General features: G+C 41.0%; 1 protein-coding gene and 1 pseudogene across 1 annotated transcript; both read right to left on the reverse strand.

Annotated features, from left to right (window-relative positions):
- Window positions 1–555: 555 nt before the first annotated feature.
- LOC115739733 lies at window positions 556–4,099 on the reverse strand (annotated as a pseudogene).
- A 6,050-nt stretch (window positions 4,100–10,149) lies between these two features.
- LOC115739739 (apoptosis inhibitor 5-like protein API5) lies at window positions 10,150–18,604 on the reverse strand. Its single transcript, XM_030672968.2, has 17 exons — window positions 18,545–18,604; window positions 18,311–18,399; window positions 17,997–18,158; window positions 17,529–17,628; window positions 17,338–17,403; window positions 16,052–16,149; window positions 15,857–15,931; window positions 15,554–15,703; window positions 13,802–13,867; window positions 13,648–13,713; window positions 13,023–13,133; window positions 12,250–12,339; window positions 12,061–12,167; window positions 11,487–11,601; window positions 11,339–11,404; window positions 11,155–11,258; window positions 10,150–10,744 (listed from the first exon to the last, which is right to left on the reverse strand). Exons 2-17 carry the CDS (start codon window positions 18,395–18,397, stop codon window positions 10,555–10,557), a joined length of 1,653 nt encoding a protein of 550 aa, XP_030528828.2. The 5' UTR covers window positions 18,398–18,399; window positions 18,545–18,604; the 3' UTR covers window positions 10,150–10,554.
- Between the last annotated feature and the right edge of the window lie 665 nt (window positions 18,605–19,269).

Consider the following 19,269-nt stretch of genomic DNA (forward strand, 5'->3'; position numbering starts at 1 on the left):
TGCACGCACAGGTACGGACAGCGAGGGATGCGGAGCTGAGGGTATAGATCGTGTAGGAAAGAGCGAGATTCGATAAGAACCCCAAGGAGTCCCGCGGTTCTTACAATGCAGAGCAAGAGAAGTTGCGGCAGCAAATAGCCTCGGCTAGGAGTGATCTCTCCCCTGTCTGGATTGACCAAGATATCGAGGTGCAAATCTCCAATGTTGGATCCGAGTTAAATGTCGATGGGCTAAGAGGAGACAAGGTGACCGTGGAAGATATCGCCACTGTGATTTCTAACAGCTCCAGACATCGGCTTTGCAAAGATCCCTTGGAATCAATTTGCCGAAAGTTCCTTTTCCTCGATTTGCTTGCACTTTGAAATGTTTGATCGGTGATTCCACATCGGATTATGACCCGGCCACGATTTTCAAACTGAAAGCTTTCCATTACAGTTGTGTGCTTTTTTCAAACTGAAAGTTTTCGTATACGTAGCACAGTAATGATCGAATTGCGAGAAAAGCTAGAAACAAATTCCAGGAATGTAGTGAATAGGAGGGAGGTGCTAATTCACGGATAGCTAACAGATATCAAATTCGATACCGAGCACTGTTTGATCCAAGGAATGAGACTTATTGACACTTACCAACTTGGGAGCTCAAATTCAGGTTTCTGTCTCTGTACATTGGAATAAAACAGATAGCTACTCTCAGAATGTTAAGATCGGAACTGTATCGAGATCGTTACTGATTATGCAACAACTCAGAACATCCTAGGAATGCCAAAACTTGGGACAGAGCCCTGCAAATGCCGGCGGCCTCAGGTACATGATCGATGCGACCCTTATCAGTATCCCAGCTGTTAGAGTGGATATAATGTAGTTTTTATGTGCTGTTCAATAGTCGAAATGATGGAGCAGATACTTCTCTCCCATCCACTCCTTCTCCTCTGCTCTTCTGTTCTCGTCCTGCAACGCATACATGAAAATCAAGCGGCTTCCTAAGATAAAACTTCTCGCTGGAGCGAAAAGTTGTCCCAAAAAAAAAAAAAACGAGGAGCAACTGCCATACCCGAAGAACCATTTCTAAAGGCACGACGAAGATTACTTCCACCTCAGCTGGATTTGGAGCTGGACGAGTATGCATTCTTGTCGAAAAGAATGCCAACCACAGGAACCTCCGTGATACCTATCTATTCAGATTGAAGACGGCAAAAGAAACTTTAACAGAAATGTTTTCAGTCACGAGATTGGCAAGATCAACAATATTTGCTCGTCTTTTCGCAGTTCCAGCACTAAATTCTGAAGAAATATGGAGACTGCAGTTTGCTGCAGGCTCTTGCTGCAAGTACAGGTACTTTGATCCCCAGCATAGTTATTAGTTTCCTTATCTCAACGGCACAAACATCGTTCCGAGAAAACGACTAGCTAAGCTTCGTCATCACTAGAAACTTAATGCGAAGATGGATCAAGAGGGCAAACAGTCTAGACTCATGCAGCTGTAATGGAACTAATGTATGCACAAGCTGGAATAATGTCGTTACCTTGGTCGCATATGGTTGAAGAATGGTGACGACTTCAACAAGAGATGGGTCCAAGCCCGATCTCCTCCTTGGCCTCCCTCAAAGCCGTCGCCATGTCGTCGGCATCGCCTTCCTCCCGTTTCCCACCGGGCAATGAAATTTTTCCTGCAAGAGTGAATATTAGCCACACGGCTTATGTCTTCACTCATGCATGGAAACCAAACCAGAAGTCATAACAACGGGGAAAAATGACACGACAATGATATCGGTAAAAGCATGTAAACCAGTTGATATATGTCCCTGTTGATCAAGGTTTATTATCTTATCTTAACTTCTTCATGTGTGTTGTGATAGGAAAAAATGGATAAATTACCTAGCTAAGTCTACTATTCGGTGGCCAATTTAATCCAACACCTTTTAATTTTGCTAATTTGATCCTAAAACTAGGGAAATTTTGCCTAAGAAATCCTTCAGGCCAATTTTGAATGGAAATCGTTGACGTAGACGCTGGTCATCCTACGTGACATAACCGTGATCGATGTGGACAATTTTTGTAAATTTTTTTACAAAAATGAATTTTCTTTTTCCTTTTTTTTCTTTTCTTCTCCTTTTTTTTTTTAAATTTTTTCAATTTCCGGCGAACAAAACGCCGGTGATGGCTAGCCACGAGCAAGGGACAGCCCGCACTGGCAAACAAGTAATAATATTTCTATTTTTTTTTTTTTTTTGCTTCTTTACTTTTTGTCTTTCGCATGGGCTAGCGAGGGCGGCCCTCGCTCAAGATCGGCAACCTGCGTCGGCCATTGATGAGGCCTAGTGGTGGCCGACGGAGGAAAAAAGTGAAAAAGAAAAAGGAAAAGGAAAAAAAAAGTAAAGAAGAAAAACATACAAACTAAAAACATTAATAAAAATTGAAAATAAAATAAAATTTTATTAAAAATTATCCACGTCACCGCCGGTCATGCCACGTAGAACGGCTAGCGTCTGTATCAGCAATTTCTAGTCAAAATTAGCCGAATAGACTCAATTGACAAAATCTAAAAAAGTTTAGGACTCAATTGATAAGCATTTTAAGGTTGAATTGGCAAATATGCAATAGATTTAGGACTTGTTGGACAACTTTCATGTCAAACATCGACAGCTCATGCAGCTGCACAAATTCAGCTGCTTCGCGAAATTATGCTTAATTATTACGAAACGACGACGTTAGATATAAACTACATTGTTGTCACCATAACGTCCTGTACTGAAATGCTAACAAACCTTTCGGCCTGGGGTCACTCCTGACTAATGCCAAATATAATGCCCGAAAAATCGGAGGAAAGCCTACCAGGGTGAGAGGAAAGCGTGGAGGCGCGTTTGGTGAGGAGGACACGCAGATTGCTGTGCCGCTGAGGGGGAAGTATGTAACATCTTATCCCACATCGCCTAGGGATTGAGGTCTTGGATAGTTTATATAACTAGGTCCTCATGTGTGTCCAAAGCAGATAATATTTAGAGCGTGATGGGCCTAGGCCGTTACAAGTTGGTATCAGAGCCAACTCCTCGCAGCGTGTGGGGCCGCAGTAGGCCGAATGAGGTCTTGAATGGTTTATATGGCTAGACCCTCCTTAGACTTGCAATACGCGTTTTCTGAGGGCTTGTAGCAGCAGAGCCGCCACGCCAGGGTCGCGTGCCAGTGGGGGTCCGGGAGCGGGAGCGGAGAGGCTCATGACGGAGGAGTAGTCATGGTTCAGTGGGTGGGTTGGTTGGAAAGTAGGCAGTTGCATTATGTAGGCAAAACGTGGACGTATCGTTCAAGTTTCATCGCACCTAACTTCTAGCCCAACACTGAAGTGTGACAAGACATCGAGGGACCAAGTAATGTTAGGAAATAAAACATCATACCTAACTTCCAACCCAAGGACATTGAGTATCTATGGACAGCAAATTTATTTATAAGGATAGTGTTGTTGGATATCGATTAATTTTGAGAATGCTAAAAAGAGAAAAAAGGCCAAATTGTCCAAAACCGTGATTACTCATGACACGAGATGATCGGCATTATGAGATCGTTGTTGTTCCACAAGAAGGGCGGGGGCATCAATGAAGACGCGGGTTCTGATAATCAACCTCTACCTCGCCCTGATGTCGATATATATTTGGTTCAGCATTTGCAAAGGACTCTAGGGCTCTAAAGTCTCTTGACCAAATAAAAATAGCATTTGGGTCATTTTTTTTCTCAAATTTTAGAAAATGCAATCGCATTTCCAAAGGCCTTTAACCCAAAGTATCTTTGAAGGTACTTTGAAAAGCTGCGTTTCTGGAATGCAACTAATTTATTTTTTTTTTCTTTTAACTTTGTCACTCCACCTACCGCCACATGTCGCCACCCGCCGACCGCCGCCCACCACCACTATCGTCGATCGATCGCGCCGCCGACCACCTCGACCACCGCAGTCGCCGACCACTACTAACCGCCACCACCGCCATTGTCATCACTAACCACCACAGCTGACCGCCGCTCCCATCGCCGCCCCCATCGCCGCCGACAATCGCCACCACCCCAACGGACCACCGACCGTCACCGTCGCCAACCATCGCGACCACCGTCGCCATCACCGACCGCCACAATCACCAACCACTGCCCTTGCCGTAGTCGCCGACCCCCGCCGTCACCGATCGCGGCAATTGCCGCCTGCCGACCACCACCCGTCCACCGTCACTTTTGTTTTTTCAAAAGTAAAAGTACTTTACAAAATGTATTTTTCACCAAACAGTATTTACATCAAAGTTGTTTTCCAATATGTTTTTAAAATACACTTCACCAAACATATGTGCTAAACCAAACGAGCCCAAAGAAGATATTATTCTTGAGATTAAAGCTTCTGACCTTCTTGAAAACATTGGCAGGGTGTTGCAAATTTCCTTCTTTTTCTGGTGAATCTCTTGGTTGCTTTCTGCTTGGCCAGTTTTTGCAATTCTTTGCTGGTATACTATGGTTTCGCTCATCCATCCATATGAACTGGGATAACCAGATTCCTTGGAGGCAGCTGCAATTTGAAAATATTTGTTCTAGCATCATTGAGTGATCCAAAATCATAATGAAAGGCGTCGGCTTTTTCATCTCCGGGCCGCATATACTCTTACTGCTTACTAGCTACTCCGATGATACTGTAGTCTTTGTTTGTTATTGCAGAATGAGTGTTTACAAATCTATATAGTCTTCATTCTACCTCCAAGAGGCGACAACTAGATCTTTGCCGTGACAAATGCTTGAATTTGCAATCTAAGCCTATGTTGTCTCACTAGCTGATTGGATTTTGGCCAGGAGCTTGAATTGTTGCTTCGGTAGGACATTCAAGTTGCCGAAGAATGCTGAAATGTAGATTTTTTCCTTCTTCCGGGAGGCTTTAGTTCAAGATAACTGAATTTTGGTGGACTGTAGATGTTAGAACCGAACTTTCCCATCTTCATGTGCTTAAAGAACTTGCAGTCCATGTATGCAAAGCTAGGGAGATGATAGTCTGCAGATGCTTGAGATAAGTCTGTACAAACAAACTACACACATCTGATGTTCGTTTTCGAGGAAATAATTAGACAGGCAAGCTTCCTGACAAGTTGATTCATAATCAAATTCTGCATCCCGACATCAATACTCTGATTCATAACACAGAGCGCTCAAGTCTTGCACTTCAAAAATATGATATTTATCTGCTTTAACTGCAGAGAACGACAATCTTGGATGTTGACTGCAGCAGTGAGTCCAATTAACTTCCATAAGAAAATAAGTTTGAAACATCAAACAGAAAGACGTTCGCCTGACTCTGGAATTCTTTTCATCTTGGTAAGTGCCTCCGCATTTTCTGTTGATTATTACTTACTGTGGAGGATGAGTCTATACATATGATGTTAAAGAGGAACATGGCTATTCACCACATCACATGGCAGCATCTTGTATCCATTTGTTGGCTAAAGAAGTCTGTTTAGTAAGAGAGCACTTCTGTAATGAAAGCGCACCATGGGCAAAACACATTTGATATGAGTAATTAATGGGCAATGGCATCCATTGCAGACGTAAGCACCCAGATTCGGGTTCCTTATCTTCTCACAAAGGTCACAATAGTACTCACTGGTATCATCATCGATGAACGAAGCGTAAAGTGTGAGTTTGATAGAAGTTAATGGCAATCTTTTATTGTAGTGGAAGGCAATCTATTATGATTAAGATTGCACTGCACACAACCATATAAGTCGAACCTGCAAAATTTACCAGATACTGCATAGGAAGCACGGTTCAGTAGATCTAAATAAAGAAAGAGTATATGCTCGTGGAGGTGATATTTCAAATTGGGCCTTTCAAAAGTGCATGGAATGTTGAAGTGATAGTCACATTCCGTGCAGTGAAAGACAGAGCGTCGACACTCTTCAAGACATATGTCAACAGCCCTCCTTCCTTAGGATGTGCAGTGGTGAACAGGTTGTTGCATAACTGAGGGCAATTCAGCACATGATTTGTGGAGCAAAAAAGAGCAGCTCTCCTCCAGCCAGCGATAGGCTAAACATTTGACACATTGATCACGATCCTTGCACGTACCATCCTTCATATGACAGTTCGAGTCACAGAGGATGATCGTGCAGTAGAGAAAGAACAGGCAATCAAGACAACCGTAGACCTCACCTGGTATGTTAACTCTTCACAAGCTTTGCACCTGATTCTGCTTTCGAGTTTCATGTGGAAGACCAGTGGATGCTGATGGTCGAAATGGTAAAAAGCCTGAGTCCTTAGTGCCTCCAGATCTTGCGAAGATAGAGTCAAAAGCCGTGCAGTCCATTCGGGGCTGAATTTGCATTCGCTGCTGTAGGAAACCATGGCAGGCATTACATTTAGCTCCTCCAATTGATCGAAAGCAAGAGAGAGGGTGATCATTGGAAGACAGTGTTGCATCTCTGGAGGAGAATAGGCACAGCTTTTGTGGAGTAAGAATATGCACGCATAACCTCCGTAGATCTCCCCCAACATCACTTGCTCGCAGGCTTTGCATTTGATTCTTTTCATCCCGAGATGATGGAATGTCAGCGGATGCTATGAGCATTGTTGGATGGTCACAATTCTGAGAATCCTCATGGGGTTTAGTTGTGACTAGGCTGGCAGACAAGCAATATTAGGCCGTGAAGTAACAATTGACGCATCCGAATGGCAAGAGAAGCTTTTCATATGTAAAAGCAAAATATTGATTGGAACATACATCACTAGACTGGTCAGGTCACGTAATTGCTCGTGATCAAGTTTGTTAGGAAGATGGACAAGCCTCGACAAGCCATTCCCTCTTGGTCCATCCATTGATCACATCTAACTTCCACCACAAGACTAAGTGTTACCAGACAATGAGTGACCAAGTTTGTTTGGAAATCAAATGACTGCGCAGCTTCAAGATGAGCATTTTTAGATACCATTCAGTGATCCTAGAGTACTCAAAATGAGCAACTTCTTAGGAACAGATCAGAGAAAGCATACAGCAATTGGAACATGACATATATATCATTATTTGAAGAGGTAAACAGAAATTTGGGATGTGATTTGAGGACTAAACCGATAATTTAGATGCAGATGGTAATAAATTCTTTTCTCTGAACTCTGAAGGTTAGCCATTTTTGTATAAAGCGTGGGATCGCAGGTATCATAAAGCAAATCAAATGATGTTAGCCATGGATTCGGTATTGCCATCTCCGATGAAAGTAAAATGTGGGATAAAATTTTGGCCACGGAAACTGGAAAGAGCAATGGATGATTCATCTTCAGTGAAAGCATGAGCCACAGGCAACACAACAGTATCATTCTCTTCTCGGCTGACCATTCTTCCTTCTCGGGCAATTGTTTCTATCTACTTCATCAGTTATGTATGCTACCCCTTAAATCCTTAGGAACTTCTCATCAGTCGCAGGGTTTGGTTACCCAAAACCAACTTGGCTTCGCCAAAAATCCTCATCTCTAGAAGCCTGGCCGGCAAGGTCTCGCTCTGGCGGTAAGGTTCTCAACCTCGCCTTGCTCTTATGGCATGCTCTCTGTCCCCTCTGCATTCCTAGGCGTCATATGGTGTCGTATGGTCATTTCTAGCTGTCAACATGACGTCAAATTGTTCTGGAGGTTAAAGCTTCTGAATTCTTTGAAAATATCTTGAGCATCACAGTTTTGCTTTTATTTTTTCTGGCAAATCTCTTCGTAACTTTCTGTTCAGCCAGTGGATCCACGTATGTTATTTTACAGATTCTTTGCTGGTATACAGTTGGGTTTGTTCATCTATGGATGCCTTGGAGACATGAGCACAGCTGCAATATCAGAAGCTTTGTTCTACCATCAATAGAGTAAAGCAAATCAAATGAGAAATGTGAGTTTTTTCACCTCTGTCCCAATGCACGGGTACGCTTACTAGCCAGACTGATGATAATTTTGCTTGAGTTTTCATTGCAGAAGGACAGAGTGGTAACATCATATAGTCAGCATTTTACCTCTGAGAGGTGACAACTAGATCTTTGTTGCGGCGAATGCGTCAACTTGCTTCAGCAAATGAGATTCATTAAGACAGCAACTTCTTTTGTGGTGTATCCTGTATGTATCAGGAAGCTCTTGGATCTGACTAATGCAATCTAAGACTATGTTGTCTCTCTGGCTGATTGGTTTTTCGGCCAGGAACTAGAATTGTTACTTCAGGGAGGTGGTCTGCTGCCTCCCCAATTCTTTTCTTCTGGATAGGTGCCTCCCCAACTCTGCAACTACATGCACTTCGCTTGCAGCTTTTTGAGACCAGCATTGCACGTCTTCTTTTAAGTACCTTCAATTGTGTGCTGATGGAGGTGATGGCGATCTTTTATTATTGGTGGTAACTGCGGAAGGCAATCATGATTGACATTAAGATTGCACTGTGCAAAAACGCAAAAGTCGAATGTGCAATATTTACCAGACACTGCATAGGAAGCGCAGGTCAGTAGATCTAACATAAGAAATTGTACATGCTCGTGGAGGTAATGTTTCAGAATGGGCCTTTCGGAAGTGCATAGAATGTTGAAATCGAAGTCGCATTCTGTGCGGAGAAAGACAGCTAGACCTTTTGACATATTCATCACAAGCCTTGCACGCACAATCTCCTACGGCAGCAGATGACCGCGAATTGGAGAAAGAAGAGGCAATCCAGACAAGCATAGACCTCACCTAGCATGCTCTATTCGCGAGCTTTGCACACGATTCTGGTCTCAAGTTTCACGTGGAAGGACAAACACCAGCAGATGCCGATGGTCGAAATGGTTAAAAAAACTGAGCCTTTCTCGCCCTCCAGATCTCGCAAACATAAGAGTTATAGCCGGCGAAGTCCATGTCAAGGCTGATACTGCATTCGCTGCAGCGGGAAACCATACAGCCGGCATTACATTGGAGGTCCAGCGATCGATCAAAAGCAAGAGAGAAGGGTGATCATGGAGAGACGGGCATTGCATCTCCAGAGGGAGATTCGGCGCAGCTCTCGTGAAGAAAGAGTATTCATAGACCTCATCACAGGCTTTGCATTTTATTCTACTATTCAACCCGAGATAATTTCAACCAAAAAAAAAAAACCAAGATGATGGGATGTGAGCAGATGTTAATGAGCAAAACGTTGGATGGTCTCATTCTCAGAATCCTCATCAGTATTAGCTGTCGTCTCGGCAGACAAAGCAATGTCGGGCCGAGCAGTAATGCTCAACCATCCAAATGGCAAGAAGGAAGCCTGCTCAAGCACATGGCAACTGCGACGACCCTCATCGTCCACCTACTGGGTGTTCAAGAGGGGGCGGTGGGCGAAACGGGTTTTCTAGGGGGGGATAGCAAGCTAAATGCAGCGTGACTCATGAAAGAAGAATTGGCGCGATTCGCAGCAAGCGGGATGAGCTGTGGATCGGAGATCAGCACATTGCAAGCAAGTACAACCTTCGCTCAATTTGAACAGGAAAAGAAAAGCCCTTCGCTTAGGTTTCAGTGCGGAGATTCAAGGCACGATCACTCAGGCAATTAGGAAATGCAAAAGCGTTTTGAATGGAGCAATACTTGCCGAGTGATATCAACACGAAGCAAATGGGGTGAAATAAATTGTACCCACTCCCATACGATTTGATGTCGTAGTGTTAATGTGTACAATTTTTATTGTATTTTTACCTATGCTTTAATGGAATAGTTAATAAATCTAAAGGGGCCCACGAGAAGTTTCATAATGTTCATTTATAGTCAGCTGCAATGATAATATAATATACAAACTAATGGATAAAACCCCAACCATCGTATAAGGTCATAAAGGTGCATTCACCTTCGGCTAGTCTATAATTCTTATCCAACTTACTATAAAAGTAACTCACTCAAGACTATTGCTATAACAGTTTCATAAATTGCCAGAATGGATGTGTAGAGCTACATTAAGGAAAAGGGAAACCAGAGCAGTGTAGAGCTTATAGGTTCTTGGAAGCCATTCTATTCTAACCTAACTTTACTAGAAACTAGAACAGTCAGATTGTGAACCAAATTCAACTACTACAATTTCTTTTGCTGCAACCGTCAGCCAAAGTAATCCAAAATGCACAACCATCTGAATAAGGTACAGCAACAAAGTACACTGGTGACAACTGGAAAGCAGGCAAAATATGGCAACCAGAAAATATTGTATGGTCTAAACTCAAATAAAAAAAAGGTTTAAATGATACAGGTTACATAGTCTATTGATCATGCAATCAGACCAGTCCATATAATTGAGCTTAAATCAACCAATGCTATTCTACAAGCAAGGGAGACGTCTCCAAGTTACATGAGCATGCATCTACTTCATTCGACTAATGGGAGGCAAATGTGGAACTGAAAGCTGCAGGTAGCTCAAACCAAACTAAGTCGACTAGCTTTGTATAAATTACAATCAGTGATGTGAGTCCAGGCCAAAGTTACCAGCTAAATATTTTATCGCACATCCTAAACTTCGTTCGCATCAGTAGAACAGTCTCTTGCTGACCTCAAACCTAATACAGAGTCCCGCATATGTTGCATCAGGCATGGCTGCAGTCTACCGATAATTTCTTCCTCTTCCACGTCCACCCCAACCCCTTCCTCTTCCTCTCCCACCGCCACGCCCACCCTGGGACAAACCCTCAAATGCTCTATTAACTAATTGGTTCTGCACACCACCCGCTCCACGACCCTTTTTCGATGCCGCATTACTGGAACCATTCACAGCACTAGTGGGTCGTTTTCCTCTGCACAAATGATGATATCAATAAGCTGATACGTGAGAAGGAACCCCATCGATCATCATAACAGAAGATAAAGCAAAGACATGCGAATCATTCTCAACAATCTTTCTGCTCCTTCAGGGATTGTCACCAATGCTGTTAGTTGGAACAAGCAGTCAAAGCTTGATAACCAAAATATATAGAATTCACATCATTTCCATGAATAAGCATCATGATCTAACATATTCGATAGAAACCCAAACTCAATAACATAATTAGAGTCATTTCCTAGTGTAGAAATTTACCAGTGACCAATGACGGAAGTAGCTAAAGTATCGGCAGCTAGAATTGATATATATAACCCACCACAAGCAAATCCAATAACAAACTCATTGAGGAATAAAAAGAACATAAGCATCAGTATTTTCTCCTACCCGGTCCCCGTTTTTGTCGTAGGTGCAGAAGTTTTGACTGCCTCTTTCCAGGAGAGATTGATGCTCTTGTCTCCAATAAATGAAGGTGTCTTTGAATGCAATGGCTAAATCAATAGACCATAATATGAGTTAGTTCTCACATGCCATGAAGACAAAACAGTCAGTGATAAGTTGACTCATTCACCTTAGTCATGGCAAGGATATTATTGCAGGTTCGCAGTCCAGACGTAGTGTTCTGCTTCTGAATTTTCTGCATAAAGTACATGGTGTCAGTTGCATGGAACAGAACCTTTTAATAATAAAAGACGCAAGCATTGTCATAACAAACAGACAATGGTATTCTTCTCTTCATCGGTCTTGGCAGCTGACATTGCTTTATTATGCTCAGCCATGCCCTGAGTTAGCTTTTTCATGGTGGCCCTAGTTAACTCCTCAACAGTAGTTAATCTGCAGCCAAAAACGCCATGGAAAGATTAGGAGGTAAATTACATACTTCAAAATACCGACTTACTTGAAACAAGTAATTTGCAACGAAAATCAGAACTACTGGTTCATATTATTCCCTCCAACTTTCACTTGTGAGGAAACGAAAGGCAAGAGGAAAATTAGAAACACTACGTGGCCATAGCAGAAGTAATTGCAAGATAACAAGTCAACAAGGATCATGCAAGGGCAATTTAGCATATATAGTGCAGTACTTTCAGCTAGTTCCATGAAAATGTCAATCCTTCAAAGAATATAGAAGCTATATAGCATCGCACTATACCAACCATTGTTGAGAAAGTGAGATTGAAAAGCCATAACCAATGCATGCGCAACTTCCATTGGACAGGAAGGAAAAGAGGAAAAACAGCCTGGCATTTAAAGAAACCTAAATTAGAACCGGAGATGACAAGGAATCATTACCTCTCAGTGAAATCCTTATAATGCTCTGAGAAGTCCTCCCCAAGCCTGTCAGATGGTTGGCCAGTCACTATCTTGTAACCACACAGACTATTGGTTGCATTTGGTGCCTATAATGCGACATCATCAGAATAAAATCTCCATATACTTCAGCTGTAAGTTGGCAAAGCAGGATGGGAATGTCCGACCAACCTTGTGTGCCAAATGGTGAAATGCATATAACAAGCATTCTACATAAGAAAAATTCATTTCTTCTCCTGTCTTTCTTCGAGGCATGTACTTCTGAAAGAAGCAAACTGATAAGTAAGATCCAAGATATACACATACAACTTACGTTACAAACAAAATGCAAGTGTTCTGTCTAGTCTATATTGCATCAAGATAATTAACGTGTAAAATGCATTGTCAAATGGACTGGAAATCACAAAGCGAGGAAGAAATAGAAATAGATGTTTCGACTGGAGCTTATGATGGTTCCTTGTTTCTGACACCAAATGTCTGACACATTGTTTGAAGACCTAGGGAAGTGGAGTTTAATTAAGAATTACTGATTAGACAGTAACTGGAGATGTTTTCTCCATTCGAGTAAGAGTTTAGTATTCCTTTCCCCATGATAGGATATGCAATTTCCTTCTTAGAGGTTTCCATATTGAATGTTTCTTGTTTACCTATTTAAGTTATATTTCTCATTGAGAGATACCCTATTTGATCAAGGAATGAGTAAAATTTTAGAAGAATCTATTTTTAACATCTATAATGATCTTTTTTAAACTATGTGATGCAATTCTTGTCTTAAGTGGTAATTCTTAAGACACTTGAATGTTAAGCTTAGGAACCTTTGTATGAAGCCAAAAGAAAATTTAATCCTTTGGAGATATTGTTCTCTGTCAGTTCTCAATTGAATTGGGCTCACTACTTTGAGACTTATTGACCTAAATCAGTTTCTTAAAGCAGTATGTATGTACCTTTAGGAGCTGAACAATTGAAGGAAGGGTTTGGCGTGAATCCTGCGGCATCGTGTATGGTGAAATCTCAGCAAGAGCTTTTAGCAGATCTAACTTTCGTTCCTCAGGAAGCTGCCAGTAAAAGCTTTGTCAAATATTACCTTCCAAATAATTCCTTATCGTTACAAAGAGAAAACTCAGTCAAGAGGCCCACACATAAGGGGGCCAATATTGTATTGTGTGTTTGTTTGGAGAAGGCTTATGACTATTAGTCAAAAACATTGCTATTCTTGAAGATACAAAAAAATCTGAATGGCTTTAAATGCAAAGATTTCAAGACTTGAGGTGTACAACATAAGAATCCACATTGAGCCATAGTCAACCATAAAAAATACGACCCCAAAGCAAAAAAATAAAAACAAAAAACTAGGTCGATGTTAAACGTTTTACAGAAGAGAGAGAGAGAGAGAGAGAGAGAGAGAGAAACCCAAAAGGTTAGCAAAATAACGATGTGAAATCAAGTGCAAAGAAAAAGAACAAAAAATGTTACAAGACCAGGCACACGGTTAAATCGTGGCCGGCTGACCATCTTTATTTTACAAAACCATGCAGCGGCAAGATAAACCACAAGTTAGTCAACCAATACCTTATCAAAAACAGGCAGGACCTCCTTATTTAGATAATTGAAGAACTTGCTACTTGGGGCACCCCTCTGTCATCGAAGTTCATTGTAAGTTGACATTATTTGATTAAATATGGACAGTACTCAAAACAAAAGGAACTAAAAGTACAAAGCTTACCACAAAAAAAGGAGAGGCCATGAACAAACATGATATCAATCTGTCTATGTGGTCAGTATCTGAGACCTGCATTTTGAACATTGTAGATCATGTCACGATACCACAACAACAAGAAGACAGAGCCTTATCCTACCAAGCAAGACAATATCGTGATAAAGCATTAGAAGAATAGATCATATGAGAATAGACAGATTTGTCAGAAATTCTAAGTTAGGAATAGGTAGACAGCCATCGGAATAGAAAATGAATAACCTCATAATATAACTTAATGCCATAACGCAGAATCTTCAAAGATCAGCCTTCAGCTATATTTCATAATTAACACCCAAATCTTTTACTTCCCTCGAATGAAAATTCATGAGGGCTCCCTTAGCCTAAAAAGCACCTCCTCCAAGGGAGCCAGGTGAGCTGGACAACCCTAATCTGCCATTCTTTTGCTATACTATGATTTTTTCTATACAATCTAAAAATGTTAGTGGTTCTCCAGCATCTATAGAAAAGGAAGAATGAATTTGATTCTCTTTCAAGTGATTTGGCAACCTCTTCCACCCAACCTCTCTAATCATCTATAAATATGTGTATGTTAGGAAACAATCACATATTTTACCAGTATAGTGAAGAATCTCGATTTTTTCTTCATTCTTATTGAGGAATGGATATAAATCAAAACAAAAAACACGACGAGCTTTAAAAATCCATGCAGTCGACACTACATAATGTGAAAGGGCTTAGTTGTTGCCTTTGTCACCTAATCTTATCACAACTTCCATGTTCTTGTTTATTTGTTATCTAGAACGAATGTGCATGTGCCATAACAAGATGTCATGTAGCAACTAGAAAATTAAAGAATGGAAAAGAACTTCCTCATTAAAACAAATTCACGAAATAAAGGTCAGCAGAACACAGAAAACAGCTGGACCAGGCTGCTACAAGAGGTTACATATTTTATTTCTTTTCCATTCAGAAGATTTCACTACATCAATACTAGTCCTTTACAGGCCTTGTATCACCCCTAAATATTTCTACTAGTGCACCCTTCCGACTACTCCCCCCACACAACCCCAAACCCTTGCCTTCCCAATCATCGGAAAAGGAGGGAAATTCCCTGGGCTCTTCTATCGATGTGTAATTGCATTACTCAGGCAGTATATTTACATCTACGATACTCAACCACAAACTTACTTTTGCTGCTCCTTAACTGCTCAATAAATTCTGACACTTGACTTCATTCTAAAAGGACAATAATCAGTCACCAATCTATTCAATACACCCACACACATTAAGATTATTACTTATACTGATCTGAGATAGGGCAACTTAGCAACATTTTACTTGATAGAAGTGGCCCAAATAGTGGATATATCGTCACCAAGCAAGAAGCCAAATAACTATCCGGGAGTCTAGCTCATAAGGCTATATTACAATCCTCCCACAGCCATAGGCCTATAAAATATGTGCAAAGCAATCAGACTGATATTGCTAATAAGAATTTATTGATTGTAGCAGTTTTCCTGCTGGTATTTTTTCTCCCTTCCTAAGTCAATAGCAACCATCATAAGATGGATGAGTTGTTTCTACAGAAGAAGGATTCAAGTACATGGAAAAATAACAATGAAAAAATAAAAACAACTAGAATAAATGATAAAGTAGCAGACCATCCCCACTAGCGGGCACAGTAACAGAACCGTTAACAGAAAGTTGTCTTTCTTACAAGGATGCCACTCAAGAATTTGTTTGTAATCAGGCACATACCGTGAATTGTGCATCTAAATCTGCCTGTGCTTCAACAAGCCCGACAAGTTCTTTCATGCGCTCCGGAGGTGCTTTATCCCCAAATATAGTCAGGCTTTTCAGAAAGTCCATAAACATTCTAAATTCTGCTCCAGTTACATCTTCCAAACTCTGAAATATGAGTCAGCCACATATAATGAGACATGGCAACAAGAAAAGTTCGGGCTAATTCTATTAAGACACTTTCACTCAATTAAGAAATAAACATCAGTGAAGGGACTATAAAAATACAGAGGAAAAATAAAAAGGACCAAAAAAGCATACTTTTTTAATTAGATCCGTTATATGTCTTTCCATCTCCTCCTGAGGTTTCAAAAGTTCTGTTTTTAGAGGGAACACCTGCAAATCCAGTCTATTAGTCCTAAATAACCTTTTAATTACAAAAGAATTGTCCCAAAGTAGGGTGGAAGTGGACATCAAAAAATTTCAAATTTTATCTTTTTCAACAAGTCTTCGAACCTTATCTTTTATGTAATTTAAAATCTTCTCCCGGATCAAGTCATCAGCACTCGGTTCATCGACATTCGCAATGCGGCCAAACAAGGCTGACAAGGAGGCTGCACCAATCAAAAAGTTTCACAAAAAGCAGGGCATGTCAAACATTAGCTTATCTCTGCAAATCAATCAGATTCAAAATGTTCTCAAGTAGACAAGTCAAAATAGGCTCATGCTGCTCATCCTGCCAGAATGATCTTCATGAATGAGAAAAGAAAAATAAACAAGTCCACAGGTCCACAAGTTTAAACTAGAGCATTTCCAATTGCTATATATAAAAAACCCAAATGTTGAATACAATGTCAAGTAACTTACAAGAAACTAGGAGCAAGGTCTATGTATAATCAATTCTTCCAAAGCGCGCCCCGTTCGCACCGCTCACAACAATCCAATTAGTTCTCCATGCAGAAAAACATTAGACATTCCATCCTCTAAAACCAACACCTTTTGACTACAAGCCTGATCACTAGTCTCAGATGCTACCAAAGAACTCAATTTCATCCACCAAATGTTGTACTAGAAACTGATAAAAATCAGCAGAAGATAAGGAAGTACTGATTGAAACTATAAGGTAAAGGTAGATCAGAATTTGATCCGTTTTGTTTATTCCTCATAACATGATATGCTTATTCATTTTTTTTTTCCTAAAAGCAGGGTAACAGGACACAAAATCATGGACTAACTATATACTTGGCTTTAGGTTCCAAAGCCACCTTCATGTTTGCAAAATTGAGGTTGACATAATCTATGACTGTTTTTATTTACTTCCAGAAACAAAATATATGTTCAGCATTTATATAATTGTAACTCCCACTATCTTTAATTTTGAATTTATACTGTATAAAATTCCAAATGGAAGAACACTCATTTTTTGGGAAGGGAATATATTAATTATCGTATTCTAGAGTTTCTCCTACTGCAATAATATCACAATCCTCAATATCAAAGCAACATTCATGCTATCATTGGATGGTTGATTTGAAGTGAAGTTTTCCGAGGACAGACAAGAATGGTTCGATCAAGAAAAGTATACTAATAGACGACAAACAAGCACAACTTAATCCTGGAAAATCATTATCCATCGACAACCTCACGAAATTCATATATAAGAAGTCAAACATCACTGTACCATTCTAATACATCCATTAACCTCAGACAACACATGAAACTATGGAATAGTACCAATATGCAGAGCTCAGGAACATGAAATAGGTGACTTCAACATTGACTGAAGTTACATGGATTATCACCTTTCACATCCTGTCTCAACAATGACATGAGAGCCTTGTGCACTGCATCACGCTCAACAAAATCCTCTACAATATAAAAGCAGAGACTTTGGCTCAGTTCAGAGTTTATCTATGGAGAAAGAAAGATCCATTGTAAACCACCGAGATCACTCAATGTACAGCTAAGTAATCAGAGAGAAATCTAGATTTACCAGCGGCAAGGAGTTGCACAAGAAGGTAAACAATCTTAGGAATGTACTCGGGTGTATCCTTGCAAAAAAGTGGAAGCCCCCGAATGGCTTGCACTCGGACCTGCACAATATGCTAATCATCAAACCTCATATCATCTCCAATACAAGGAAGGGCAATCAATTTCCAAACGATACAACTGAATTGTATTCCAGTCACTTTAGCATGAATGAAAGAGCATAACTTTGCCAACACAAAACTAGAAAATCAAAAAATTCAAGGCTCCTCATAACAAACTGGACATATTTTCAGTGTCACTTAACTAAGCGGAGGAAATTGTTCCATTTGATATCAACATCTTTCTCGCTCTAACTTCCCTACCCCCAACCCCCCACATCTTAGCAACCGAATGCTGCTCTGCTCCTCAATAGACTTCAGCAAATGTAAGCACATCACAACTAAGTCGACACTTAAAATAGTCAAACACCAACCCCGAGATCTTCTTCCTCGAGCAAATCGACGAGACACTCGACAGCAGGGTCCCACAGGTCAGGAAAGAACTTGAAGAACCTCGGAATCAGCTGCGCCGCCAACTGCTTCGCCTTAATGCTCGACTTCGCGGCGTCAATGATCCCCTGATAGTCCTCCACATTCTGCAAAACAACACAGCACCCAGAAGAAAAACCGCAACAAGCTCAACTAAACACCAACACATGCCACGCCCCCACCTCAGACCCCCACTTTCCCAATTTGAAGAAAACAAAACAAACAGAAAAGCGACAAAAGAGCGAATTGGGAGACGAACCTGCGACTTGTCCTTGGACTCGTTGAGCCGCTCCCCGAACTCGTAGAGCTTCTCGATGTGCTTGGCGTCGTCGGTGGCGTCGGCCATTACTGAGAGCGAAATCGAAAGAAAACGAGCGTGACTACTTCATTTCTGCCCCCGGCGACTCCGCCGAAGAAGCTGATGACGGACAGGCTCTTCTCCGTCTGCTGCAAAAAATTCGAATGCGATTGGAGTAAGGAAGAAGCTACGTACTTGTTAGGGTTTTGTGAGGGATTGGGCAGGAGGAGGAGGAGATTGGAGCGGCGAGCGGCGAGCGGCGAGCGGCGAGCGGCGAGCGGGGGCGGGCCGGCAGAGGAGTGAGGGTTTTTAACGGGGAACATCCAGAAGAAAGCTTTTTTCCCTCTTTCGTCTGTCTGGCCTCAGCCAAATCGGCCGAGCAGGAGGGGCTTCTCGTTGGACGAAACACCGAAACGACGCGCCGTAAGTGGTGAAACGACAAATGTCGCGTCGCGTACCTCGGGTCAGATCTCGCGTTTCTTCTCTCCGTGCGACATATCCATGATTAGGTTTTCCTTTTTCCTTTTCCTTTTCCTTTCCTTTTCCACACCATAGTAGAAGACAACTGGTCAATGGTCAAGGTTAGCTTGTAACGAAATAAATGATTTTTAAATTTTGACTCAATATGTGATGTGATTCATAAATTTTGAAGTTATTCATTGCGATCTCTGAAATTTAACTCAATATACGATGCGGTCTCTAAATTTTTAATTTGTTTAACGCGATTTCTGGACTTTTGATATATATTTAATTTAATGCCCGAACCATATAAAAATATTCATAATGTTGTTCTTCCAATTATTCAAGTTCATGGACGACATGGAATATTTTCATATGATCCATGAACTAAGTTGAATATGTATCAAAAGTCCAATGACCACATTACCAATAATGACTATATAAAAAAAAAAAAAGGCATT

The sequence above is a fragment of the Rhodamnia argentea genome, chromosome 9, assembly GCF_020921035.1.
Source record: "Rhodamnia argentea isolate NSW1041297 chromosome 9, ASM2092103v1, whole genome shotgun sequence".
Lineage (NCBI taxonomy): Eukaryota > Viridiplantae > Streptophyta > Magnoliopsida > Myrtales > Myrtaceae > Rhodamnia > Rhodamnia argentea.